This window comes from Piliocolobus tephrosceles, chromosome 3 (assembly GCF_002776525.5).
Source record: "Piliocolobus tephrosceles isolate RC106 chromosome 3, ASM277652v3, whole genome shotgun sequence".
Lineage (NCBI taxonomy): Eukaryota > Metazoa > Chordata > Mammalia > Primates > Cercopithecidae > Piliocolobus > Piliocolobus tephrosceles.
Genome location: NC_045436.1, coordinates 114,736,937 through 114,764,807, shown reverse-complemented (window position 1 = coordinate 114,764,807; position 27,871 = coordinate 114,736,937). Strand labels below are relative to the sequence as shown.

The window sequence follows — 27,871 nt, the reverse complement described above, 5'->3', positions numbered from 1 at the left end:
CTAGAACTAGATGTACCATATGACCCAGCCATCCCACTACTGGGTATATACCCAAAGGATTATAAATTATGCTACTACAAAGACACATGCACACGTATGTTTATTGCGGCACTATTCACAATAGCAAAGACTTGGAATCAACCCAAATGTCCATCAGTGACAGACTGGATTAAGAAAATGTGGCACATATACACCATGGAATACTATGCAGCCATAAAAAAGGATGAGTTTGCGTCCTTTGTAGAGACATGGATGCAGCTGGAAACCATCATTCTTAGCAAATTATCACAAGAAGAGAAAACCAAACACCGCATGTTCTCACTCATAGGTGGGAACTGAACAATGAGCTCACTTGGACTCGGGAAGGGGAACATCACACACTGGGGCCTATCATGGGGAGGGCGGAGGGGGGAGGGATTGCATTGGGGAGTTATACCTAAAAAAAAAAAAAAAAAGAAAGGAAGGAAGGAAGGAAGGAAGGAAGGAAGGAAGGGAGGGAGGGAGGGAGGGAGGGAGGGAGGGAAGGAAGGGAAGAAGAAAATATTACTGATACCTTTTCTGGAAAGATCCATGAACACCTGACCAAAAAATTAACAAAGCTCATTTCCCAGTAAAAAAAAAAAAAAAAAAATAAATAAATAAATAAAAAAGTGTAAACAAGATAATAATCATAATATGTTAATTGTTTCAGCAATGGATAATATTTATGTGGTTATAATAATGTCAATATTGATAATTTAACAAAATATGTTCATAAACTCAGGGCCAGTAATTAGCCCACATATAACATATGGGATAACTGGTTGTGACTAATCAGTGCGTGCTGTGCCAGTTCTTAAATGTTTTGAGTATCGGTCCTGGAATTATGAGAGAAGATAAGGTCAGCACATAAAGTCTAAACCTGACAAGTCAAGAAGTAGCATTATAAGGAAATTATTTGCAGTAAACAGTTGAATACCAGAAGAAACTTCAAAAAGAGTCAAAAGTGGTTGGTAGAGAGGCAGAAAAGTATGGTGCAAAGATTTGCTATTTATTGTTATAAGCCTCTTAGTACTGTTTTTTAAATTAAAAAATGTATACTTATCATTTTATTAAAAATATAATTAATTTTTAAGAAAAGGATAAATAAAGTCATAGTTAACCAGGGCATTCTTAAAAAAAAAAAAAAAAGACAAACAACTTGTAGTAAACAAAAGGAATAACTTGTTAAAAGACATGGCATGAAACAGCACAACTTTTCCTGCTTGTTTGGAGGGTAGGTGGGGATTGTGATGGAAGAGGAGCCTGGCAAGAAAGTAGGCAACAAAATGCCTAAATGCCATGTGGATTAGTTGGGATTCTGTTATGCAGTTAAGTTGAGACCACTGAAAAGTTTCAAGTGAGAAACAACAGAATCATCTTTTTATTTTTTCCATTTTGAAAAGGCTACTTTAATATCAGCATGGGTGATTCAGACACACCGAAACCAAGATTGTAGCTCCGGGTATGCAGAAAAGAAGACAGGACTATAAGGGATAGCCATAAATGAAATATGAAAGACCTGGTGACTGGAAGTGAAAAAATGGAGTCTGGGATGACCCCAGAGTTTGCTGCTTGAATAACTGTCTGGATTGTGGTACCAATCACAAAGATACAAGGTACACAGAAGGGAAATAGGTTGGGTGTAGAGAGGAATTCAGTTTGGGTCACTGACTTTGAGACGACTGTGGCTCATCTAGAAGACAGTAGATGAGGTGTAGATCCAGAACTTTGGAACAAAGCCAAGCTACAGGTTCTATTTTGGGGAATCATGGAAAATAAACTGGAATTTAATTCCATGAGAATAGACTTCTCAAAAAAAAAAGGCAATGTGAAAAGAAAAGGCTGATTAAGGGCAGAATTCTGAAAATCCAGTGAAATAAGAATGTTTAAAGGAACATACATTATTAAAATAATCATCTTTATCAGGGAAAGCATGAATTGTATTTTAAAGAAAATGAAGGAAAAGATGATACTCAGCTGTAGAAAACATAGTAAGATTTCCACTCAAAAAGATCATAGGTTATGTTAAAATTTAGAATTAGTAAAAACTAAAAGTTTAAAATTTCCCACCAACTAACTCTCAACTCCCCAGATATCATCCTCTGGGAAAGTTCATCAAGCTCATATTTAAAATTTCAGCACAGAAATTACAATCTCTTCCAAAATATGCCATTTCAAGGAGACAATTCATCAATTCTTTCGATCATGATCATTCATTCATTCAAAAAAATTAACCACCTACTTCTAAAGCTCTAAATGCTTCTTTATATTGAGCTGGTTTTTTGCCTTCCTGTTATTTTACTCTGCTCTTTGTAGTCACCTAAAATAAGTCTAAGCTCTCTTTTCCTTGACAGATTCTCGTATACTTGAAGCCAGTTATCAAGTCTTCCTGAAAGAATTTCACTTCTTCAGGCTAAACATCCTGGTTCCTTCTATCATATTTTATGGTATCATCAAGACCCCTCACAAGCCTTGTCATCCTGTTCTAAATGCAAAGTCAAAATAAAGTGCCATCCCACATGGTCTGGTAAAGATAGAATAAAGTGGGGCTTTCAGACCCCACACTGGGAGCTCCCCATAACACAGCAGTCCTTTTTGCCTGTCACATTAATACCGGGATTTTATTCTCCTTACCGTAAAATGAAGCTCCTCTATCTTTTACAATGCTGGAAAGCAATGTATTTATGGTTTCCTTCTTTCATTGCTGTAGTTCTGTTTTGTTGCATTTTTTTTACCTTAAGAAAATGGTTTTTACACTTTTTCCTTTTAAATTTTTTTTGGTCAGATTTCACCTATCATTCAAATATTTCACAATCTTTTTGTTGTCTGATTCTTTCATTCAACCTACTGTCCATACCTCCCTGCTTTGCATGACCTGAAAAATTTCTCAGGTGCATTAAAGCAATAAAAACAAAATAAAATAATGTTAACTGCATTTGCTAAGTGACTAGAAATTAGTCCCTATTTCTGGGGATAGTTTTAAAATATCAACTCCACTCACAAAATTAAAGACAAAAGGAAAATAAACCCAATTCTACTTCAGTGAATCATGGCTGTATTTACTTTTATGCATTTTGAAATTCTCAAGTTAAATATTACAGAATGTATTAAAAGTATTATCCCCATCAGTCAGCATGGGGAATGAAGTCAGCGTAAACAATACGAGCATTCAGAAAGAGGCAGCCTGACAAGGAGCATGACACGCTGTCTCAAAGTCACTGCTAATGCTGAGGTAAGTAGTACACCAGCTGGGTCAACTATTTAAAAAGATCATATATGACCAACTTAAACAGTCATGTATGTTGTATTTGCCTCATCTCTGAGCTGAATTTTCCATTTTTAGAGCCAAGTGCATTTTGTATTTTAAAAATAAATATAATATCACAAAATATCCATTAATTTATATTCTGATGATTCAGGACATCTTGCTAGATACACTCCAAACTTCTACTTATGTATCCTTGCCATATTGTGTTATTTAAGATTAGAATCGCATTCCATGTCTCATTAGAAAATCTAGCTTTAAGTCAAAGAAGAATTTATCAACCTATGAACATAAGCAGAAATTAGAAGAATATTTCATAGTCACGCCACTATAATTTTATTTATATTAAAGAGAAGCAGTGCAGAGTAATGGAGAAAAGGAGAAAAGGCAGCTTTGGGGTCAAATGGAGCTGTTTTTGAATCTTAGGACCTTTTAAGCACCACATTTAAAATTAGGATTGAGTTTCTCAACCACTGAGCTTCAGGGTCCTCTTCGGTAAACTGAGGCCCATAATACCTAACTTACATAGCCTGGTAAAAATTTAGCTGTGTGCTTAAAACAAGGTGGAGGGTAGAAATTATGAATTTTTAACCTAGGTAATGCCTTGCACAGGGTAAGTGCTCAAAAAATAGTAGCTGTAAGTGACCAGAAGTAAAAGAACAAAAATTTAAATTACCCTGGTAAGAAACTAGATTTGCAGCCTCGTAAGTGGATATTGACAAATTTCTACATTTATGGTGTGATTTCACTGTGTATAAAATATGTTTCTGATATACACTATGAAAGATGAATACACATATATATGCATACATTCAACAGTATGCTTTTTTGTATGTACTTAATGAGACAAAACTACATCTTGGTCTATCTGCATGTTCTTTCTAATTTGTGAAAAAAAATTGAAGTTAATGTGCCTCAGCTAATTAATAGAAATATGGCATCTTCTATATGCATAGTTCTTTGTGTTTTCAGAAGAGTTCGGCCAGGGACTCAGCATACCATTTATGTCAGTTGGGATTACTGATTCAGTTGGTTGGTTAAATGATTCAAAACTATAAATATAGCTGATAAAGTCAGATCATAGAGAGTAATAACTAAAAATCAAGTGAATTATAATTTGTAAAAAATAAAGTTTTTAAGTTTAAATCAACACTAGGAGTAAAAGCAATAAACATTTGGGGAACTTTTTTATTACATCTTCACTGTTAAGAAGAAAACAGAATCTTAAATCAGCATACTATACACGGAGTAATTTCCAAGTCCAAAAAGAGACCCTATCTAATGTGGAGTTTGAAAAAAAAAATAGGGAGTGAAAATATTGTTTAACACTAGGTTTGTGGTTAGCTGAGATGAAAACTGTGAAATGGGTGAAACGTGACAGTGTTCTCCTTTTTTGTTAACTCTTTTCTACTTTTTCTTCTTCTTGTCTTTTGCCCACCTATAAACCATTGTCCTCATTCTGCTTTAACATGGTACCAAGGAGAACACAATTCTTGAACAGATTTTTCTTTCTAAATGTATTTGCTTTCAAAGCAGACCTGCAAAGAGAGAAATTATTTAACTCAAAAGAAACACTCCAAAATCTAGAGTGTCTCAACCTGGGTTTCCTTGAAAGCAGAACCTGATATACAGACTAAGGGATTACCACTTTATTTGAGAGTTACAAGCTTGGGGTAGTGAGAATAAGGAAGAAAGGAAATGAAGCAAAAAAAAGAGACAAAACAATAAAATGTGTGCATCTATCATGCAGTGTGTAGTACCAAAGCGAGATGCAGAGAAACACAGAAATTTGCTCAGACAGCAAGTTCACTAGTATGTAGGCCACATGAATGGTTCAAGAAAAAGACTCACACCTTGAAGCAGTCCACTGGAAAAAAAAAAAAAAAAAATGAAAGAAGGAAGAATGTATCAGAACCAATCACTTTCATCGCCAATTTCCCACTGGACAAAATTCACGCCACTGAGTATTAACTCCCTCTATTCTGACCCCTTGGTGACTGAGAGGCCAGAACTCACGCCCCGGGACATGGTGTTTTATCCAAGTCTCAAAGTGGAGCAACTTGGCATGGGGAGGAGCTGACCGAGAGGCAATGAAGTTGGTTGAGAGACTCTTAGGAAGTGCACAATATTTGTGTCCCAACACAGTGAGCAATTTGGGCATCAGTACATCTCCTGGGAAACAGTTTTCCAGGACAAAGAGGGATTTTCCAAGTTCTCTTAAATCATATCTTCTGGAGAACTGCCTATTCTCTAAAACTGAAAGACAGACTTCTGTGTTTCCAGGGCCAACATGGGAAGCAGAGACAGGAGCAAAAAAAAAAAAAAAAAAAAAAAAAAAGAAGAGGATCTTTACAAATAGTGTATGTTCATTCAAATTCAGAAAAATAAAATACGAACTCCTTCTTCCTCCAACGTAAAACTCTATTCTGAATTGGTTGAAATACTATCCTGGTGTTTAGGAAAGGCTAAAAGTGATTGATAATATGGTTTTTAACTCATAAAAGTACTTCACAATCTTATATTTTTACAACCCAGAAGGGAAAGTAATTTAACAACCTGTCATATACAAACTAATTCATGTATCTGAAAACTGTCAACATGACAATGCCTTTGCCGGTAAATCACCACTTTTTTTTTTTTTTACTATTACCTTTATTAAATTTGTGACAAATTGATGGAACAACTAAATTTAATAGGAACTCCAAAATAACCTGAAGCCAGTTTCTCAGAAATCATCAGTTGTCAAAACTTGACTTTTTGATTCCCATTCCTTTATAGTAAGGCCAAACCAGGCAGTTAGACATTGTGACAATTTGAATGAAAAGTTTTGGGCTCACTGAATTTCCATAGTAATTCAAAGAGAGGAGGTGAAAGAACCAAGGAAAAAGGACAATTTGTTTTCAAGGAGGATTATCCAAGTGCAAAGTGAGGTGAAACTGTGGCATTGGTTTCTGGATCTAGTGATGATACGGTCTCTGATCCATGAGGAAATAGTCATCAAACGTTAATAATGGTAAAGAAAAGAACATAACATTTCAGAGTAGATGCTCACCCAACCTGAAAAAGCCCCAGTACTTAAACCCTTTGAATGTGTTAGAGTAAGCCAACACAACTTAGCCTTGAATTTGTTATCATCTTTATCAATAAAACCATTTGCAGAGACTAGGAATATAAAGAAAGAAAGATTAGGCAGAATATTTTAGGCATCAGGTATTTAGAACATAAATTATATTGGAATTCCAAAAAGTGGCAACGTGTTAAGTTGGAGAAATCAAAAAGAAAAGTTTCACAGAAGAACTTAAAAACAGAGGACCAAAGGAAATGACATAGAAATGAGCTTGGTGTCTTTGGGAGACAATGAGTAAAACTGTTCAGCCGGAGTGACGAATTATACAAAAAAGTATTAAGAAACAATGGCCTTCTCGGTGTGTTTGGTATGACTATGAAACAATTCAATTGATTTTGTTGTGTGGCCTATGAAAAGAAGACTCCTTAAGAAATAGTCACAACACATATTGCCAGAAGCTTCTCAAGGCCTGCTCACCACATCCTGAAAGACAGATTCCCAATTAAGAATCTGACTAGTATAGAAAACCACTCACTAAGTATTTGATAGTGAAGACAACTGCTGTGTGGAAATCACTAAGAGTGAGGTGTGTATTCTTTGTTATGTTTCTGCAAAGGCAAATGGAAGTGAAGTTTATTAATTTGTGTGTAGTCTCATCTCATATCTCAACCAAACTTCCAATCACTCTTCTGACCCTCCATTACATGATGATTGTCTTTTACCTAAAAATGAGCAGGGATTTTCCTCACAGAATTTTTCTATCACAGGATGGCAATGTACACATATCCTGATGTAACAATATTTGAAATTTTTGTCAATGTCATTTACCTATTGTAGTTGTGCTTTATTTTTCCCCTTCATAGTAAGCTATCAGTCTGTCATTCTTATTTTAATAGATGGTAAGATCTGAAATATGCAATGTCTTTAACACAAAAACTAAGCCTGGGGCATAGAATTGGTGCTATATTCCAAGATGAGGACCATAAGAGAACACAGTTACTGAATTCAGTTTTGGGGGAAAAACTCAATTGTCTTTTTAAAAATTCTTCATTATTGGTTTCCCAGATTCCAAGTGGCCTGTGTCTTCTGTCCTTCCCAGGGAAATCTACTGAGAGTTTCTTATTCTGAAATTTTATCTTTCAACCTCAAAAATATTGCCAAAGTGCAGTAATATCATCCTGTACTCATAAGAACCTAAGAAAACTTGATGGTCATAGCCCACTCTCTAACCACCTTAAGAATCACCTTTACACAACTCCATTTATGTACCATCCAGACCACATGTATGTACAGGCAGGGGAAGCTCACCACATCCCAAGGCAACTGGCTCCACTTTTTTCAAAGCTCCATTTGGGAAAAAATTTCTTCCAAATGAAGGTAAGTGCTGCCTTCCTGGAATTTTAGTTCACTAATGTAAGCCATATTCTCTGAACTATACAGGGGAAACCTTGGTTGAAATGACTTTTCACATATTTGAAGTTGATTCTCATAAGCCAAATCTTGTCTCTTTTCCATCCACAACCCCAATTTCTATTATCTCAGTCGTGTGTGTGTGTGTGTGTGTGTGTGTCTTCAGTTACCAATAATCTCTTGTCTCTTGTCTTTCAAGAGCACCAATAATTTCCTCATAGCTCACTCAAGAGTGGCCTCTTCTTTAGCTTCATCCTCCTTCACATCCACATTAGAGTATTTGATATGGTTGACTTTCCCAAATCTTCCATCTAAAATCTACCCCTATTCTTGGCTTCCTACTTATCCTCTCCTTTTTACTCAACTTCGCCATATCTTTTGCTGACTCCCACACCATAAATATGTTGCCACAAATAATCTACCTCTGTCTTCTTTTTTTTTCACTATTTTTGTTGCGGTAAAATACATATAACAAAAAATTTATTATCCTAACCTTTTTTAAGGTATCATTAAATACATCCACATTGTGCAACCATCACCACCATGCATCTCCAGAATTCTTTTCATCTTGCAAAATTAAAACTCTATAACCATTAGACGATAACACCTTACTTGCCCCTCCTCCAGCCCCTATTCTGCTTTCCATCTCTGCGACTTTGTCTCCGTCATAGACATGACCAAAAAAGTCAAAGTGATTTTCATTTTTGTAATGTCACATAATCTCAGAAAACATCCATGGAATCAATATTTGATCAAACATTTACTGAGGATTTATTGCATGCCAGACACTGTGCCAGACCCTGAAATTATAATTAGTGAAATGATTCAGGTGTATTTCCAGCTCTATTTTCTTTTTTTTCATCTTAAGTTCAGGGGTACATGTGCAGGATATAAAGGTTTGTTACATAGGTAAACATGTACCATAGTAGTTTGCTACACACATCATCCCATCACCTAGGTATTAAGCTCAAAGTCCATTAGCTGTTCTTCTTGATGTTCTCCCTATCCCCCAACAGGCCCCAGTGTGCGTTGTTACCCACCATGTGTCCTTGTGTTCGCATCATTCAGCTTCTGCTTAAAAGTGAGAACAATGGTGTTTAGTCTTCTTTTCCTGCATTAGTTTGCTGAAGATAATGGCTTCCAACTTTTTCTTGTCCATGCAAAGGACATGATCTCATTCCTTTTTATGGCTTCATAGTATTCCATGGTGTATATGTACCACATTTTATTTATCCAGTCTATCATTGATGGGCATTTAGGCTGATTCCACATCTTTGCTATTCTGAATACTGCTGCACTGAACATATGCATGCATGTATCTTTATAGTAGAATACTTTATATTCCTTTGGGTATATACCAAGTAATAGAATTGCTGGGTTAAATGGTAGCTCTGCCTCTAGGTCTTTGAGGGATAGCCAGACTGTCTTCCACAATGGTTAAACAAGTTTACACTCCCACCAACAGTGTAAAAGCATTCCCTTTTCTCTGCAACTCCACCAGCATCTGTAGTTTTTTGACTTCTTAATAATAGCCAATCTGACTGGTGTGAAAATGGTATCTCATTGTGGTTTTGATTTGCATTTCTCTAATGATCAGTGATATTGAGTTTTTTTTCAGATGTTTCTTGGCCATGTGTATGTATTTTGAGAAGTGCCTGTTCATGTCCTTTTCCCATTTTTTAATGGGGCTGTTTGTTTTCTTCTTGTAAATTTCCTTAAGTTCCTTGTAGATTCTGGATATTAGACTTTTTTCAGATTGATAGATTGCAAAATTTTTCTCCCATTCTGCAGGTTATCTGTTCAGTCTGATAATAGTTTCTATTGCTGTGCAGAAGTTCTTTAGTTAAATTAGATCCCATATGTCAATGTTTGCTTTTGTTGCAATTGCTTTTGGTGTTTTTGTCATGAAATCTTTGTCCATGCCATTGTCCTGAATGGTATTGCCTAGATTTTCTTCTAGAGGTTTTATAGTTTTGGGTTTCACATTTAAGTATTGAATCCATCTTGAGTTATTTTTTGTATATAGTGTAAAGAAAATGTCTAGTTTCAATTTTCTGCATATGACTAGCTAGTTCTCCCAGCACCATTTATTAAATAAGGAATCTGTTCCCCATTGCTTGTTTTTGTCAGGTTTGTTGAGGATCAGATGGTTGTATCTGTGTGGTCTTATCTCTGATTTCCCTATTCTCTTCCATTGGTCTATGTGTCTGTTCTTGTACCAGTACCATGCTGTTTTGGTTACTGTAGTCTTGCAGTATAGTTTGAAGTTGAGTAGAATGATGCCGCCAGCTTTGTACTTTTTGTTTAGGAATGTCTTGGGGTTGTTTGGCTCTCTATTTTTTTTTTTTTTTTTTTTTTTTTTGGTACCATATGAATACAGGTGGCTCAAGCCTGTAATCCCAGCACTTTGGGAGGCTGAGACGGGCGGATCGCGAGGTCAGGAGATCGAGACCATCCTGGCTAACATGGTGAAACCCCGTCTCTACTAAAAAATACAAAAAACTAGCTGGGCGAGGTGGTGGGCGCCTATAGTCCCAGCTACTTGGGAGGCTGAGGCAGGAGAATGGCACGAACCCAGGAGGCGGAGCTTGCAGTGAGCTGAGATCCAGCCACTGCACTCCAGCCTGGGCGGCAGAGCGAGACTCCGTCTCAAAAAATAAATAAATAAATAAATAAATAAAATAAAATAAAATAGTTTTTTCTAATTCTGGGAAGAATGTCAATGGTAGTTTAATGGGAATAGCACTGAATCTATAAATTACATTGGGCAGCATGAACATTGTCATGATACTGATTCTTGCTGTCCATGAGCATGGAATGTTTTACCATTTGTGTCCTCTCTGATTTCTTTTTTTTTTTTTTTTGAGACAGAGTCTCGCTCTGTCGCCCAGGCTGAAGTGCAGTGGCTGGATCTCAGCTCACTGCAAGCTCCGCCTCCCGGGTTTATGCCATCCTCCTGCCTCAGCCTCCCGAGTAGCTGGGACTACAGGTGGCAGCCACCTCGCCCGGCTAGCTTTTTGTATTTTTTTTTTAGTAGAGACGGGGTTTCACCGTGTTAGCCAGGATGGTCTCGAACTCCTGACCTCGTGATCCACCCGTCTCGGCCTCCCAAAGTGCTGGGATTACAGGCTTGAGCCACTGCACTCTCTGATTTCTTTGAGCAGTGGTTTGTAGTTCTCCCTGAAGAGGTCCTTCACTTTCTTTGTTAGCTATATTTCTAGGTATTTTACTCTTTTTGTGGCAAATTGTGAATGGGAGTTATTCCTGATTTGGCTCTTGGCTTGACTGTTGTTGGTGTGTACGAATGCTAGGGATTAGGCCAATATGGTGGCTCACTCCTGTAATCCCTGCACTTTGGGAGGCCGAGGCAGATGGATCACTTGAGGTCAGGAGTTCAAGACCAGCCTGGCCAACATGATGAAACCCTGTCTCTACTTAAATACAAAAATTAGCTGGGTATAGTGCCGGGCACCTATAATCCCAGCTACTCTGGAGGCTGAAGCAGGAAAATTGCTTGAACCTGGGAGGCAGAGGTTGCAGTGAGCCAAGATAGTGCCACGGCACTCCAGCCTGGTTGACAGAGCGAGATTCCCTCTCAAAAAAAAAAAGAGTAGGAATTTTTGCACATTGATTTTGTAACCTGGGCCTGCTGAAGTTGCTTATCAGGTTGATAAGCTTTTGGACTGAGATGATGGGGTTTTCTATATATAGGATCCTGTCATCTGCAAACAAAGATAATTCAACTTCCTCTCTTCCTACTTGCATACTCTTTATTTCTTTCTCTGGCCAGAACATCAAATACTATCTTGAGTAAGAGTGGTGAGAGATGGCATCCTTGTCTTGTGCTGCTTTCTGAGGGGAATGCTTGCAGTTTTGCCCATTCAGTATGATACTGGCTGTGGGTTTGTCATATATGGCTCTTACTGCTTTGATGTATGTTCTTTCAATACCTAGTTTATTGAGAGTTTTTAACACAAAGGGATGTTGAATTTTACCAAAGGCCTTTCTGCATCTATTGAGATAATCATGTGGTTTTTGTCTTTAGTTCTGTTTATATGATGAGTCACATTTATTGATTTGCATATGTTGAACTAACCTTGCATCCCAGAGATGAAGCCAACTTGGTCGTGGTGGATAAGCTTTTTGATGCGCTGCTGGATTTGGTTTGCCGGTTTTTTGTTGATTTTTGCATTGATGTTCATCTAGGATATTGGCCTGAAGTTTTCTTTTTTTTTGTTTTTGTATCTCTACCAGGTTTGGTATCAGGATGATGCTGGCCTTATAGAATGAGTTAGGAAGTAACCCCTCCTTTTTAATTTTTTGGAATAGTTTCAGTTGAAATGGTACCAAGTCATCTTTGTACCTCTGGTAGAATTCAGCCATGAATCTGTCAGGTCCTGGGCTTTTCTTGGTTGGCAAGCTATTTATTACTGCTTAAATTTCAGAACTCATTATTGGTCTGTTCAGGGATTCAATTTCTTCCTGAGTTAGTCTTGGGAAGATGTATGTGTCCAGGAATTTATCCATTTATCTTAGATTTTCTAGTTTATGTTCATAGAGGTGTTTATAGTATTCTCTGGTGTTTGTTTGTAGTTCTGTGGGTCAGTGGTGATATCTCCCTTATCATTTCTGATTGTGTTTATTTGATTCTTCTCTCTTTTCTTCTTTATTAGTCTAGCTAACTATTTTATTAATTTTTTCAAAAACCAGTTTCTGGATGTATTGATTTCTTGAAGGGTTTTGCCTGTCTCTATCTCCTTCAGCTCAGCTCTGATCTTGGGTATTTTTTTGTCTTCTGCTGGCTTTGGGGTTTGTTTGCTCTTGGTTCTCTAGTTCTTTTCGTTGTAATGTTAGGGTGTTAACTTGAGATTTTTCTAGATTTTTGACGTGTCAAGTCCTATTTTCTAAGCAGGTGAATAGCTAAACTGGCTAGTAATTGGAATTTCCTGCAGTATCTTTTTTTTTGTAATAAACTTTTTCTTTTGGAACAATTTTATATTTACAGAAAAGTTGCAAAGTGCAGGGAATTCTCACACACCCTTTACCCACTTTCAGCTTCCTCTAATGTTATCATCTCATTTATGGTGGTAAATTTATCAGGACTAAGAAAAACCTATCACTTCACACACATAGTTCTCCTAAAGCCAGAACCTTGGGCAAGTTGCTTAATCCCTTTGCCTTTCATATCCTACTCTATAAATGGGAATAATAATCATATCAACCTAGCTCCTGTGTTAGATAAGTGTTATGTGGATGAAATGAATTATTATGGTCTTAGAACAGGGCCTGTCATATATTACACAACTGTTCTGCTATTATTTTTATTGTGAAGATCAAATGAGATAATGGGTAGCAAAATGCTTTTACAATTATAACCTTCCCCAAAATGTAAGTAACTATGTTGATACTCTATAGAGAAGGTCAAGGAGATACCTGAATATGTAGTAACATCCTGTGTCTGTCACCCTAAGAAATGAGACCTGTTGAGTGTCAGAAACCCAGATGGCATTTCAGTAGGAAGGTGATCGTGAACAAGTCAAGTGTAAGTGTCCTGTAAGTGCTTAATTCAGCTCTGATGACAATTTCCTGGTGGTGCTACAGGCTTTCTGCACTAGAAGACCGAGGGAAGTGGTTCTCGCCTATTCTAGTATGGCCTGGACTATGTAGCTCACTCCAAAGAGTAGAGAACAAAGATCCGTGTATAATGTGCTTAAATTTAACTATTAAAAAATTCAGACGATTGATTGTAATTAAATCTTTATATGTAATACTAAATAAGTTAGGGGTTCTCAACACTAACAACTCAGGCTGCAGTCAGTCTCTAAAGCAAAGCTATTTCTATTTCTATAGGAGCCACCAAAAGTTTGTTTTTCTGTTTAATACTAAACATAAACCCATGAATTCAACAACTTGATTACTCACCATTCATGAAAATCATTTCTGTTAAAAACAATTTTAATCACACAAGAGAGAAATATCATCTGACATCTCACAGAATTCGAGGGTATTTTTAAATAAACCACTGGAGAGTGCCCTGAGTTCATTGCCCTTCCCTCCCCAACTTAGACACTTATTTTTAAAGTTTACATTTTGACCAGTAAAATCTGCCCTGAACCAAACATGTAGCAGTCTGAATCCTCAATACAAAACATAAGAAATAGAAGAAATGCTACATGAAAAAGAAAAGTCCTTTTGTGAAAGAATCCCTAGCACTGCTAGCAGCAAGTCCCATATAACAAGGGATGGAGAAACCTGTCCTTCTACCACATCTCTGAATCTGGGGTCAGTGTTTTGCCAACAAGAAATACAAATATTTTTTACTTAACCTGTTGTCATTTTACTGACTGGGCATATTCTACCAATAGCCACTTACGTTCATTCATTCATTTAATTAATACGTTTTGAGGTCCTACTAGGTGTCAGGTACTCCTTATGTAACTCTTCAAAACTAAATAGTTAAACAAGTGAATAAATCCACAGTCTTGCAAAGAGGAAAATGTTATATTAGTAATTCATCCTGTTATGCAACTAGCTTATCACTTTAAAACAAGGCTACTGAATATGAATACTGTTAAACTTCTCATCCCCATTTTTGTAATTAATACCTCTAGTCTATGAGTCAGGTAAGTAATATATTACATATCCTCAGGAAAGAAAATGTAGAGAATAAATGAAAGTATTTCATGGTTATTTGACCTTGTTTAATTGATGTGAATTAAGATTAAATATTGCATCTCCCTCCAACCATCTAAAAAAGTATTTCATTGTTTCTTTAAATTATAACAATTAGATATACCATTGAAATACTAAGATTTTTTTTTTTTTAAGATATAAATATGCCTGGAAAGGCTAGCCATTTTGAGCAATATAAAACATATGAATTTTAATCAAATTGCTTTCCTCTTAAATTTGACTTGAGAGCATTCTTGACCAACTTTTGTATAATTCTTTGCAGATCCAGTACCAGCTGGGGTCTGGCACAGCCTAAGATCAATAAGCATAAAAGCAGGACATGGTAGAGTTGAAAGCACATGCGGAGTCATGAAGATCAGAATTTGAGTTCTAAGCATATACTATGTTTTAGGGAAGCTACTTAATGTTTCACAGTGTTAGTTCTCACATCTGTAAAGTCTTTTTTTTTGCCAGGTGCTGTTGTTACCCTAAGATGAACCTGGAGGACCTCCTGATTCTGAGCCATCTCCAACCTAAGAAAGCCTAGCAATACATGATTAGGGAACACGGAAAAACAAACATGAAGCAAACCAGCAAACCAGTAAACCACTCATCTGGACCTTACACAAAAGGTAGGGCCAGCTTGTCCCCAAGCTGTAGGGAATAAGGTAAAAGGAAGTCTAGATATTTCCAGAGTATTTTAACAAATTCCCCAGATAGGAGACCATGTAATATTTTAAGTCTAACTTGTAACAAAAAGCATGAATTTGTCTAAATTATAAAATCCCCTGCCTCCAATTCCCAGGATATCCTACAGAGATAGAACTGTATCAAGAATTCAGGATTCTGACTAACGCCCTCATTTTGGAAATCGTGCTTTCTTAACCAGACATTATTTCCTTCAAAACCGCACAAAGTTAACTTTTTGTTTGAGATATTTGGGTCTACTTACTGCTACACACAAAAAAAGTGATAACTATTAATTTGTTAATTTGTCCACCTTTTAATTTTTCTCCCATTGTTTTCCTTCACCACTACCAAGAAAGAATTGTCACTATTAGTGATTTTTCCCCTAATCTCTGCAGCCTGTAATAAATTCTCCTTTTCTGAGATCATATTTAATCCATACTATGTAATTTAAACTTCCTTAAGGATTGAACTATTATACAATGTTTCATTTGGAATGAACATTTCTATCCTATGTAAGTCTTTCTAGAAAGACAATAGCTTACACTTAGACTTTTCTCATTAATGTTTAATACAGTTTAGACACACTGTAAACAATATTATACATACTTTAAAATAGTAAAATTAAAATAGTAAAAACTTTTAGGTCTGTCTTCCTCAGTATCACATGTTTAGAAATAATGATAGTACTTTTCATCAACCTGCCAAGTACTGTGCCATGAGCAAAAGAGTTATGCATTTAGTTAAGTTAATGTTTTGCTAATGGCGATAGTCAGTAACCACCTTTCATGAATAAAATTCATACCAGGTCAGCCTATTTGGCAAAACCAGAGTCAGCTGCTATCTCAGCAAGGAGCTGTATATCAAAAATAAGTCATCGTTAGCAAATCTGAAGACATTAAAGATAGGATACAAAGAGTTCTGGGAGAAAGCGAGTTTCTTACATTTTGATTATCAAAACTAGGAAAGTGTGTGTCAGGGAGAAAGGGAGTAGATGTGACTATGTATGTGAGGAAACAGAAGAGTTCACGTCAACATCTTTGTGATACGCTCTGAGAAGCCACTGACCTAGAAGGACTTCCTGGACTATCCCCACTGAGATTCATTCATTCAACCAGTATTTATTGAGCACCTACTATATACATAGGGACTGAGCTCTAACTGTAAACAACCCCTGCCGTCATGGAGCTTACATTCTAAGGAAACAATTCAAAGCACTTTTGAAAGCGTGGCCATGGTGGGCAAATTCCTGCCCTATTTTCCTTTGCTTGCCTCCAGTGTTGACTATTATGGCAGTTTCCTTTGATCAAAGTACAAACTCTAACACTCCAATTGGCTTAATAAATACTGACTCTAGTTCTTTTTAGACAAATACCCATGAAATAATTGAAAAGTTATCTGGATATTCACGAAGATAAAATAGTAATAATACATTGAATATTACCTGCCAATTATTCTTCTAAAATCTTTTCCTACATTTTCTCATTTTATCCTCAAAATAATTCTGTGTCTCTAAATGATAGTTACCTTTATTAAAATTCTATAGGTGAGAGAATTACACAAAAGGAGTTTAAGCAGCTTTCTCAATGTCACAAGGCAACCATTACAGAATAACAATATTTATGCATGGCTATCTGTTCTTAAGCATCTGAAGAAATTATTTTGTCCTAAGAAAACTTTCCTAAATTAATGTATTTTTATATGTTTCTTATATATGGAAACAACTTTTGACATTGCATCATCATCCATTCTTCTAAAATGACAGTTTTATTTCTTTTTAATTAAGTCAATTACTTATATAATTCAAATAAATCTGACAACCCGATTTTGACGAGATTTCCTAAAATATTAAAATTACCTTCTAAATATTTTATTTCACTCTGTGTTTTTGTCTGATATCAATGCTAGGCAAGTGCAGTAAAGCTCTTCATTGCATAAAATTAGGATCAAAATTGGCAGGGAAGAAGAATCTGTAGAGGCATTTATTTTTTCAAGAGTAGATACGCATTTTCCTTTTGCAGCTTTATTTTTTACATTTGTTCCTTTTTAACAACACCAGTCAAAATAAAACTTATTTTGAGGATTTTTTTATCTATTGCCTATTTCATAACTAGTGGGAGCAGGAATTTGAGAAATGAAGGCAACAAAAAGTCTTCCCATTAATTAGTAGAAACTGATGATATTCGGGGAATATCCAGAATCAAAATGTCATAAAATTTTAAGAGGTATTGATAACAAATAATGATTTGTCCTGTGCTTTCCCACTGTCTATTATAATAATTCATGCTTTTTCTATGTTTTGGGCACATTTTAAGTGCTTTACATAGTAATGCATTTAATTCACATAATTACATTGGTCTATTACTATTAGGTTTTACAGGTGAGGAAACTGGGCCAAGTAAGTTTAAGAGACTTGCCCGAAGTTTCAGAGCCAGCAAGTTACAGCACTATGAGGCCATGCCCCAAAGTCTGGTTGAAAGCCTACAGGCTTGACCACTACATGACCCTGCCTCAAGATATGCTCTTTTTACCAATTTTCAGTAAGTACCATGTAGGTTCTATCAGGGAGACTATGAAGCAATGTCACCCCTTCTCCATCTGTCCAAAGGAGCATCCCCTAGGTGCTGGTGCTCTAAGCAGACTAGAGAATATACAGGAGTCACTCACAAGTTCAAGGATAGAATCAGACTAGGATGTCCAGACTGACACAGGCCAGACACAGTCCAAAATAAAGCACCTGGTCTGACCAATAGCAACTGAACATTATCAGCCAGGCTAGCCTGGCCCTGAGCTAGAAGAAGCAGGGTTTCCTGGAAGCAAGGAAGAGCCAGGAGTCCAAGAATCTGCCAGAGAATAGCCAGAGCCAGGGATGGCACAGATGTGTGGGTAGGCAGCAGGGGAAGCAAAGGTGTAGGAGACAGCTAGGATGAGCTTACATGCTTTTTAAATAAGTCAAAAGAACTGGTTTCCAGTATTGGTTTTTCCTGTTATACGCAATGTGACATCTCTGCACTTGAGTGTCCTATGTCTCCCTAGATAGGACATTCTGCACTTGAATGTCCTATCTCTCCCTAACTAATTCAGCAACAAATATTTATCTTCTAAGATCTCTTGAGACCAGGAGTTTAAGACCAGCCTGGCCAACATGGCAAAATCCCATCTCTTCAAAAAATACAAAAATTAGCCGGGTGTGGTGGCAAGTGCCTGTTGTCCCAGCTACTGGAGAGACTGAGACAGGAGGGTCACTTGAGCCCTGGAGGCGGAGGTTGCAGTGAGCTGAGAGATCATGCCACTGTACCCGAGCCTGAGCAAAAGAGTGAGACTCTGTCTCAAAATAAGAAAAAAGAAAAAAGAAAAGAAAGAAAGAAAGAAAGAAAGAAAGAAAGAAAGAAAGAAAGAAAGAAAGAAAGAAAGAAAGAAAAAAGAAAGAAAAAGAAAATATAGTAGAGAAATATGAGCCCTTTTTGGAAAATCTCATTTTTTGAGAAAGTAAGATTAAATGGTTCAGGATTTCTACTGACTCAGAAAACACCTTTAAATGGTTTTAGAAAATAAAACCAAATTAATGCATATAAAGAATATCGATAACACATAAACATATAATTTATATTTATATTTATATTAAATGTATTTGTACCATATAATCTGCTTATGGTATACCTTCTTTTTATATCTCCAAACCCACTTCTGTCTTTATAAAATTTCCCAAAGAAAGTAGTACACAATTTGCATATGTTAGAATGGAAGTTATCCTGTAAAGATCCATCTACTAAATGCCAGACGTATTTAAGGAGCATCTACATTTATAATAGACATAAGCCATTTCTAATTTACATCACATGTTGTTTTGTTTACTTTTTGAAAAGAATGTGACATGGAAAGGGCAACACCATCTAATGAAACCTCTTCATTTTGCAAATGAGAAAAACAATGCCCAGAAAGTTGTAACTTACAGACATCTTAGAGTCATGAAATGGCACAACTGAAACCAGGGCTCATGTCTGCTCAATGCCCACTCTCATTGCATTTCCACCATCTCTCTCTCTCACACACATACACACACACATACACACCAGTGCCTCATGCATCTTATTGCTCACATTCTTTTCAAAAAGTCAATAGAACAACACGTGACATAATTTAGGAAAGGGACTTAAAAGTAAAGTGTGTATGACAGAAATAGGACCACTTAATGGAAACAGTGATGCCAACAAATTACATCCTTTGGCATTCTGCAAGAAGTATAGCTTTAAGGGGATCTAGAGACCAAATTCGATTTCCCAAGCCAATCATTTAACAGGAGGGTTGTACATTTAGGTTATCCTGAGTGTACAACAGCACTAAATTAGAGTTTTGCTCTTTGTTTTTCATTTCTGTCTTTTGACAAGTTTTGAAAAGAAAATATTGTGTGATAGTAAAGGGGAAAGAATGTCCATCGACTTTAAATAGTCATTTCTACTATGACACTTCTGCTAAAACATCACCCTAATTTAGGCCCCAATTAGCTCATGCCCATATTACACCTACGAGACAATCAGGTCCTCTGGCCCACAGGCACCCCCCTTTTCTATACTGCACCTCACTGCCAGATTTATCACCTTTAAATCATTGTTTGCATCATATCACTCCCTAGTCAAGCCCTGTGATGGTGTGTGTGTGTAATAGCTTATTGATTCTTTTCAAAATATTCTAATCTGGCTTTTTCAGTTCTTCATAATCTGTCTGCCTCTGAGAAATTCTACTCTTTCCAGTAAAGCACCCTCATTCACATCACCAACCCTTTACTAATTGCTTTTTCCCTGGTCTCTGTTCCCTCTTTCCTCTCTACTATTGCAAACTCTACCCAAGCCTCAAGGCACGCATTCGTGTCCCCTATTCAGCCTTTCCCCACTATTTCAGGCCCCACTGTTGAGCTCTCTCTCTCTTTTCTGATTTCATGAATTTTTCCACAGGTTACACTGCTGGGCTTGCATTTCCAAATTCAGTGTAAGTTCTAGGGCAGGAATCATGCTTTATTTTAGGAATCTCATGAGCCCTTTCCCCACCTCCATTCCTACATACCTCAGCACCTTGCTGACTATAACAGATTCTCAGGGAATATTTTGACTGTTGTACAGTTTAGACATGGTGAAGGAAGAGAATGTCAGCTACATGCAAGCAATGCTGGCAAAAGCATCAGTACTACTTCTACTGTTAAGTTTCAGCCCCATTGGTCTTCTTCGTGAATGTACACATTCACTCTACCACTAAATTGCTACTGACTCCTTCCTCTTCAGGGTTTGTTAAATAAGTTCATTTTCTCTAACCTTGGTCCTAAGCCTGATCCACCTCCAACCGAGTTCACTGTACCTTTTTAGCCACATCTCTTACTCCAAGGACACAGTCAAATGAAAGTTTTCATTTAGGCTCCTCCTCTTTTTCCTCCATAAGAGGAATTCCCATTCTTTTTCATTTGAGGTGTCCCCTTCCCAGGCTTGAAGGTAGGAGTGATATCGTGGTGACACTTCAGCTGTGGAGACTCTCCTCCTACCACGTAAATGCTCCAAACCCAGATATGTCTACAGCCCAGCTAAGATTAGAAAATGTCACTGGTTTCCCTTCCCTGCCCTGCAAAATGACCATGATGCAGAGAGTATACTTTGAGGAGTTGGGATTTTTCCTACCTAGAAGCCTTCTCATTACCTTCCCTCGGGGGAGGGGAAGGGGAGGCCTGCTTCCAGCCGCATCTGAACTTCTAGCTCTGCTTTGTGAGTTCTGACTCCTCAGGAGGCAGGAGAGAGCCTCTGTAGGGCTCTAGGCATCCTGCTACTTCTCCTCCCGCTGGCACTGTTTCCTAACGCCAGGTGATCACACCTCCAGTCAAAGAGCTCCCATTCTTCTGCCTCCTGCAGGATATGCTTCTTGGTCTATACTCCCACGTGAACTTCTTTAGTGGGTTTCCCTGCTCGCCCCCACCCCGCCCTAACTCGCGGGCACAGCGCCTCACCCCGGTGGACACCCCGCCGGCGCCGCCAGGCCCTCTGCTGTGCGCACAAGGCAACAGCTGGCGGCCTACTTGCAGCACTGGCAGCGAGGACCTCGGAATCGCTTCCGCCCTCGGGCCTCCTCACGCGTCTACGGACTGCCTCCAACAGGTGCAGCCCCAGGTGCCCAATTGCCAGATCCTTAATCTCGCGCTCTCCCAGCCTTCAAAGTTCTCCAACCCGCGCCTACCAGCCCGAGCGCGCCCTCTTGTCCAGATGCCAGCTCGGTTCAGGATTCGCCCTCCCCGCGACTCCAGCCCCAGACTTTCCTGATGGTTTCCAGTGCCCAGCGCGGCCACTTACCCAGGGCAAGGGCCAGGAGCAGTGGCAGGGAGCTGGCGCCGCTGCCCGGGGCGGCCCGGTCCATCAAACCCGCTCTGCGGGGCCGGGCAGTCCCTAGACAAGTCTCCCTCCTTCTTCGACCCCTTCCCGGGCCTCGGGGGCCTGAGAGGGTGCCTGGAAACTAATCCCGGAGCCAGAAGGAAACGAAACTACTTCCCAGGCTGGCACCCTGGCTACAGGGCAGGGAAACACCCAGGGCGGGCGGCCGGCCGGCTCCGTGAATGTCGCCGGGAGGAGGGAGCCTCCTATTTATCCCCGCTCCTCCTGCACACACCCTGCCAAAGAGGCGCAGGACTTGGTCCTGGGAGCCTCCACGCTGCTCCCACCCAAATTGCCCCACACCCATACCCACACTCAGGGACATATTCGGGCTGCCCTCGGACCAGCTCACCACTCCCCCTGCTGGGTCTCACCTGACTGACTGTTCATTTCCCTCCCCCTTAGAGCGTAAACAAGGTAGGGAGGGAGATGTAAAGAATCCATGTGGAGGGGTGTCGGGGGTGCTCGTGGGGCCTGCAGGCTGACCTAAACTCCTGGAAGCCACCGAGGAAGAGTCAGAGACCCAAAGGTGTTCTGAAATTCTAACTTCCTTTATTTCAGAGGATTGCTAGTGTCATGGAGAAACCATAGTCACCATTCATTGTGGTTGACTTCAGGCATTTGATAATGCAGGCAATTTCAAAAGAGTCATTGTTGCCTTTTAAAGTCTTGAAGCCATAGCGAAACCTCGTCTCTACAAAAAATACAAAGGTAAATTAATAGCCGGGCACGGTAATGTGCACCGGCAGTCCCATCTATTCCCTGAGGCTGAGGCGGGAGGATCGCTTAAGGCTGGGAGATGGAGGCTGCAATGAGCGGAGATCGAGCCACTTCACTCCAGCCTAGGCGCAAGGGTGAGACACTGTCTCAAAACAATGACAACCAAAAAAAGAAAAAAAAAAAAAAAAAAAAAAGAAAGAAAGAAAAGAAAAGGAACAAAATAGAAAGAAAAGAAAGGAAATGAAAAAAGCCTTCAAGCTAGTGTCTTAGTTTCTAGGTGCATTGTCGTCTAATAATTTGTAAAATTTGGACTCACCAGGACCTACTTTAGAAATTTCATTTGTATTTCTATTTATGAATTTACTCATGTATTCAGTATATTTTCATTTAATTGCACTAAGCACTTTCTGGAACAGAAAGACATCTTCACAGCTTTTTGAGAAAGCAAACAGCATCCAATTTTACCTTATGTGGTTAGATATTTCCTCCAAGATAACCGAAAAGTGCAGCTGTTTTTGTACTGATCTGTGTTCCTTATATAAGATTTATGTGGATAATTATGCCCCTCAGTACAGAAATTTTATTTCTATAGCATCCAAAAGTCACATAAGCCTTATTTTACATATGAAATGTAGCTTGGGTGTCGGCTTCTTCCTCGCCATCCTGTTGTTTAAATTAAATAAATTGTTGTGTATTTTACTCCCACAAATAACATTTCATTTCAAAACTAATTCAAATCATTTTACTGCCCCAGGCAACTGATATATCCAGTGGAATAAAAAGCAGCTCTTAATTTTCAGAATCCTATTCTAGTCCCACCTGACAGCTCATAAAACATTGGTAGAGAAGGCAGGCATGAAGTTTAGAGAAACCCAGAGTTGTAAGATGGAAGGTTATTGCACCCCAGCTAAAAAGAGCAGAATCACTGGAAGCCAACAGATTTTGACATCATCTCCCTCCCTCTCAACACTTCCACCCTGCCTTTATCCTTTCTGATATTCTCTCCATCTCCCAGCATCAGTGCCCTAAGTTAAAGTATTTCTTACTCCAAGATGACATTTAGCCTAGCCAACAGCTGCCCTGTTAGCCCCAACAGAATGTTACAATTTTATTTTCCTTTTTCATAGATACTAATAAAAAAAAAAGTGAGACCTAAACAAAAAGTACTAAATGTTTGTTGAGCATTGGAAAATTCCAGGACTTGGTGTAAGTATTCATCATTCATGCCATTCAAGTGGTAAATTAACTTTTTCAGGCCACTAGAATATGAAGTAGTATAATTTAATATACTAAATGGGACAGATAAATTAATAACCTTTCCTGAGGGCTTTATTTACCACCATAAATAAAATAAGTACTCCCAAGACTATGCCTTCCAAATTTTCTGACACTGGATATCCAATCTCTTCAAGGTTAGGAGACTTTTCCTGTCTTTTTTTGCTTGCTTGTTTCTTTTTTCTCTCTCTCTCTCTTTCTTCTGTTCTTCCTCCTCTTCTTCTCTCTCCTTCTCCTCCTTCTTTTTCTTCCCCCCTCCCCCTCCCCCAACCGCTGCCCTCCAACCACCTGTCTCTCTCAAATCATTTGCTTATGAGGCATCTGGAATACAACCATCAAGTTTGGAAGAGTGGAAGGTAATAATCGATTTTCCTGGGGCCTCAATGATGTAACTGAGTTGTATCTCAATGTTTTAGTTTGCAAGCTGAGCTGTTACTAAGAGAAAAATAGACCAAAGTTACACCAGAGTCACAAGGTAAAACTTGTATTTCTAGTAACCCCAAGCTAGGAATTGCTTGAGTGCTGTTTTTCCTGTGCCGGGTTTAGGCAGGTATAACCAGTCCTCCCAAATCTGGTATGAGGCTTAAGTGGATTCCTTTGGAGGGCCTTTAAGCATCAGCCTTTTCTCTTCCCACACAGAACAGCCTGCAGCTGGGACAGTCCTCCCTGTCTTCTGTACAGGACAAAATAAACGTGTAGTTACTTATCTGGCATAACACATAAAAAGACACACGCTGTGATGGAAAGGAAAATTTTGGAATGCATTCTTTCTAGGTCAACATGTATTCTCCAAATTAAGACTTAAAGGCATTCAGTAGTATAGGAAGATTTCCGGATGACCATAAACTTTATTTAATTTAATCAGAGTGGGCGAATGAAAATGAGGAAAGACATTTTTAAAATTGTAATTTTTATAGTAATGATAAGCATCATGCATTGTAGATTATTAGTGATACAGTTATATAGAGAGAACTTTCAAATATTTTATTTAAAACTACTAAATTGGTCTCTAAGAAAATATCAATGAAAAATCACTGCTCAAATGTTGTATTCAGGTAATTTTATTTTATAATCTAGTTGTTCTGACGGAGGTTTTTTTTTTTTTTTTTTTTTTTTTTTTTTTTTTTTTTTTTTTTTTTGAGGCAAAGTCTCACTCTTTTCCCCCAGGTTGGAGTGTATTGGCACCATCTTGGCTCACTACAACCTCCACCTCTGGATTCAAGTGATTCTCCTGCTTCAGCCTCCCAAGTAGCTGGGGATTACAGGCACCTGCCACCACACCTGGCTAATTTTTTTGTGTTTTCTTAGTAGAGACGGAGTTTCACCATGTTGGCTAGACTGGTCACAAACTCCTGACCTCAGGTGATCTACCTCAACCTCCCAAAATGCTGGGATTACAGGCAATAGCCACCGCACCCAGTCAACTCGCTATCTCTTTTAAATGGCAGCTTAACATGTGTTGATAAACCTCAAAAATAATTGTCTCTGTGACATTATACCTGTTAGTTTCAGTTCACCATGATGATCTTTTTCTTTGGCGGTATTGAAACATACTTCAAAAAGTAATTTCTGATTTAAAAAATCTGGGCTTTTGTGCTGACCCTAGTTGTAGGCTAAGTGAGAAAACACCTATGTGGCACTAGACATCTCTTCCTAATGTACTTGCCACAGTGGCTTCATCTCTTCCTACTTGGTCCCAGACTCCCATCAAGGTAGACACTCCTCTAGGTGGGACAACAGAACTGGAATATTATGTACAGTTGGTTTTGGAATCTGTTCAGTCTGTTCAATTTGGATCTGTGTCACCCAGTGACTGAATGACAAACTACTTACCTCTCTGAACCTCAGTTTCCTCATTGATAAAATGTGATGGTAATGACTTACACAGTTTTTATGATCCTCAATAATACATATCTTCAAGGAAAAAATCTGGTACATTAGAAACTGTTCAGTGAATTATAGTTGATAGTAGTAGGAGTAGGAGTCATAGTAGTAGTAGTATTGGTAGAGACGGGTGTCTTACTATGTGGCTGGTCTCGAACTCCTGGCCTCAAGTAATTTTTCCTCTTCAGCCTCCCAAAATGCTAGTATTACAAGCATGAGCCACCATGTTCCACTGATAGTTGTTATGTCATTATAAAACTTTACATGGTACATAGAACCAGTAGGAACAGGCATCCTTACTAACCCTCTCTTACTAATAGTTGAGGTAGAGAGAATGAAAAGCACAGAGCAAGGGTCTACTGGGAAAGTAACACTGAGCTAAAATTCCATGGATTTGGGTACAATTTTGCCTCTTCATATGCCCTTAAACCTCTCTGACCACATTCTCCATCCTTTTCATTTCTCCTTCCTCCTTCAACTCTCTTTAGAGACCAAGATAGCATGCAACCCAGGATACAAAAACGTGTTGAATATAAACAAAGTACTGTGATTTGAAGGCCTAAATAAATGAGCTACCTAGTTTCCCAGAATGCAAAGAAATAAATTCAACAATTAAGTCAAAAAATGAATGTTTGTTGTTGTTGTTATTTTTGAGACAGAGTCTCACTCTGTCGCCCAAGCTGGAGTGCAATGGTGCAACTTGGCTCACTGCAAACTCTGCCTCCTGGGTTCAAGCGATTCTCCTGCCTCAGCCTCCCAAGTAACTGGGATTGCAGACATTCATCACCACGCCAAGCTAATTTTTGTATTTTTAGTAGATACGGAGTTTCCCCATGTTGGCCATGCTGGTCTCGAACTCCCAACCTCTGGTGATCCACCCACCTTGGCCTCCCAAAGTGCTGGGGTTACAGGCATGAGCCACCGCACCCAGTCAAATAATGAATGTTTAATGAGTTTACAGCAAACCAACAAGGCTTTACGTGGTCATGTTCCCTCTTTCCCCCAAATTCTTGGTGAGGAGAAGTGGTGACAGGAAAGAGTAAGAAATGAGAAGCAGCAAACCTGGAGAAGAGAGGGAGGTTGAGCTTAAAATAATTCTCCAAAAAATCTTTCACAGATGCAGAATGATATCTTAAAGGAGTTAAAAAAAAAAAAGCTGAAATCTACCTTTGTGTCAGCTTCATTTCTCACCCTTCCTTTGTTTTAAGGTGATATCAATATACATATTATTAACCTCAAAATAATTTAATCATCCTTATGATTCCCCCAAACAATTCAGTTATATCTTTAATCTAACAATCCTTGGAATTTAAGATTTTTTCAGAGATAACTACATGTCTTCTTTTAATGATACATTTAAATTGCTTTTATATTTCTCATAGTGTAAATTTTTCAGAAGTATTTCTTTAGCCATATAATATATACCTGCCATCTGTCCATAAATACAGTATTTTTAAAATGCTAAAGCTAATGTAAACACTTCAGAAATGACTTAGCAGAAAATGGATGTCATGCTTACAAAATATTCTGAAGTTACTGTCCTTTGTCTTTAAGGTATATTGAAAGTTCTTGTTATTGTCCCTATTAATCTCTATAAGATACTTTTAATAATTTTGTTCCCAGCATTACTATCTAATAACTAGTTAGTTTTGAGATCAAAGGAATATATTCCACAAATGTAAAGAAGTTTAAACCATAGAAAATAAAACCAGCATTACTCTCTAAATTTACTATGTTCAGGCTTTTGGGAGATAAGAAAAACTAGTATCTAATTTAATAAGAATTAATTATCTACATTTGTGCAATACTTTCCCATATATTAACCATTTGAATTTAAAGTAGCTGCTGAGATAGGCAGGCTGTATTATAATCCTCATCTTAATGAGAGGAAATAGACGTCTGTATAGTCAAGTGATTGGTCCAACTTTCAAAGTAACTTCTAGAATCAAGGTCTAAAGGCAGTAAGGCTCAAGCTATCGTAACAAAATGCTATAAACTGGGTGGCATAAACAACAAAAATGTATTTTCTCACAGTTCTGGAAGCTGGGAAGTACGAGCTCAGGTGATTCAGTCCTGGTGAGGGCTCTTTTCCTGGCTTGCAGATGGCCACCTTCTCACTGTGAGCTCACTATTCTTGATATTAGCCTTGATCACCTGGTCGAGTTCATTTTGTCAAGTTTCTCCATAGGAAATTATTCTTTACCTCCTCCCACTCACCATACTGTATTCTGGAAGGAAATCACTAAGTCCAGCCCATACTTACTGGTGGAGAGTTACGCTCTACCTTTCTGAGGGAGGAGTATCAACACAAATTATTTGGCATTTTTTGTAAAGATTTTTCTATTCTCTTATATTTATTTATTCAATCATTCATTTATATTGTTGTGAATTAATGGAATTATTTTATATTTGCTCTATAATACAAAACAACTTGTATCTCTGTTACCACCTGCTCAATGTACATTT

The 27,871-nt window shown here is 38.1% G+C and overlaps 1 protein-coding gene across 2 annotated transcripts in view; it reads right to left on the bottom strand.

The window, feature by feature from the left end:
- Nucleotides 1-21,853, bottom strand: part of BTC (betacellulin) — a 52,841-nt gene extending 30,988 nt beyond the window's left edge. For both annotated transcript variants that reach the window (XM_023189797.2, XM_023189798.2), the window contains exon 1: nucleotides 21,449-21,853. In XM_023189797.2, the coding sequence (XP_023045565.1) occupies nucleotides 21,449-21,512 (64 nt within the window). In that variant the 5' untranslated portion in view covers nucleotides 21,513-21,853. The remainder of the gene's footprint in view (nucleotides 1-21,448) is intronic.
- Nucleotides 21,854-27,871: the final 6,018 nt, after the last annotated feature.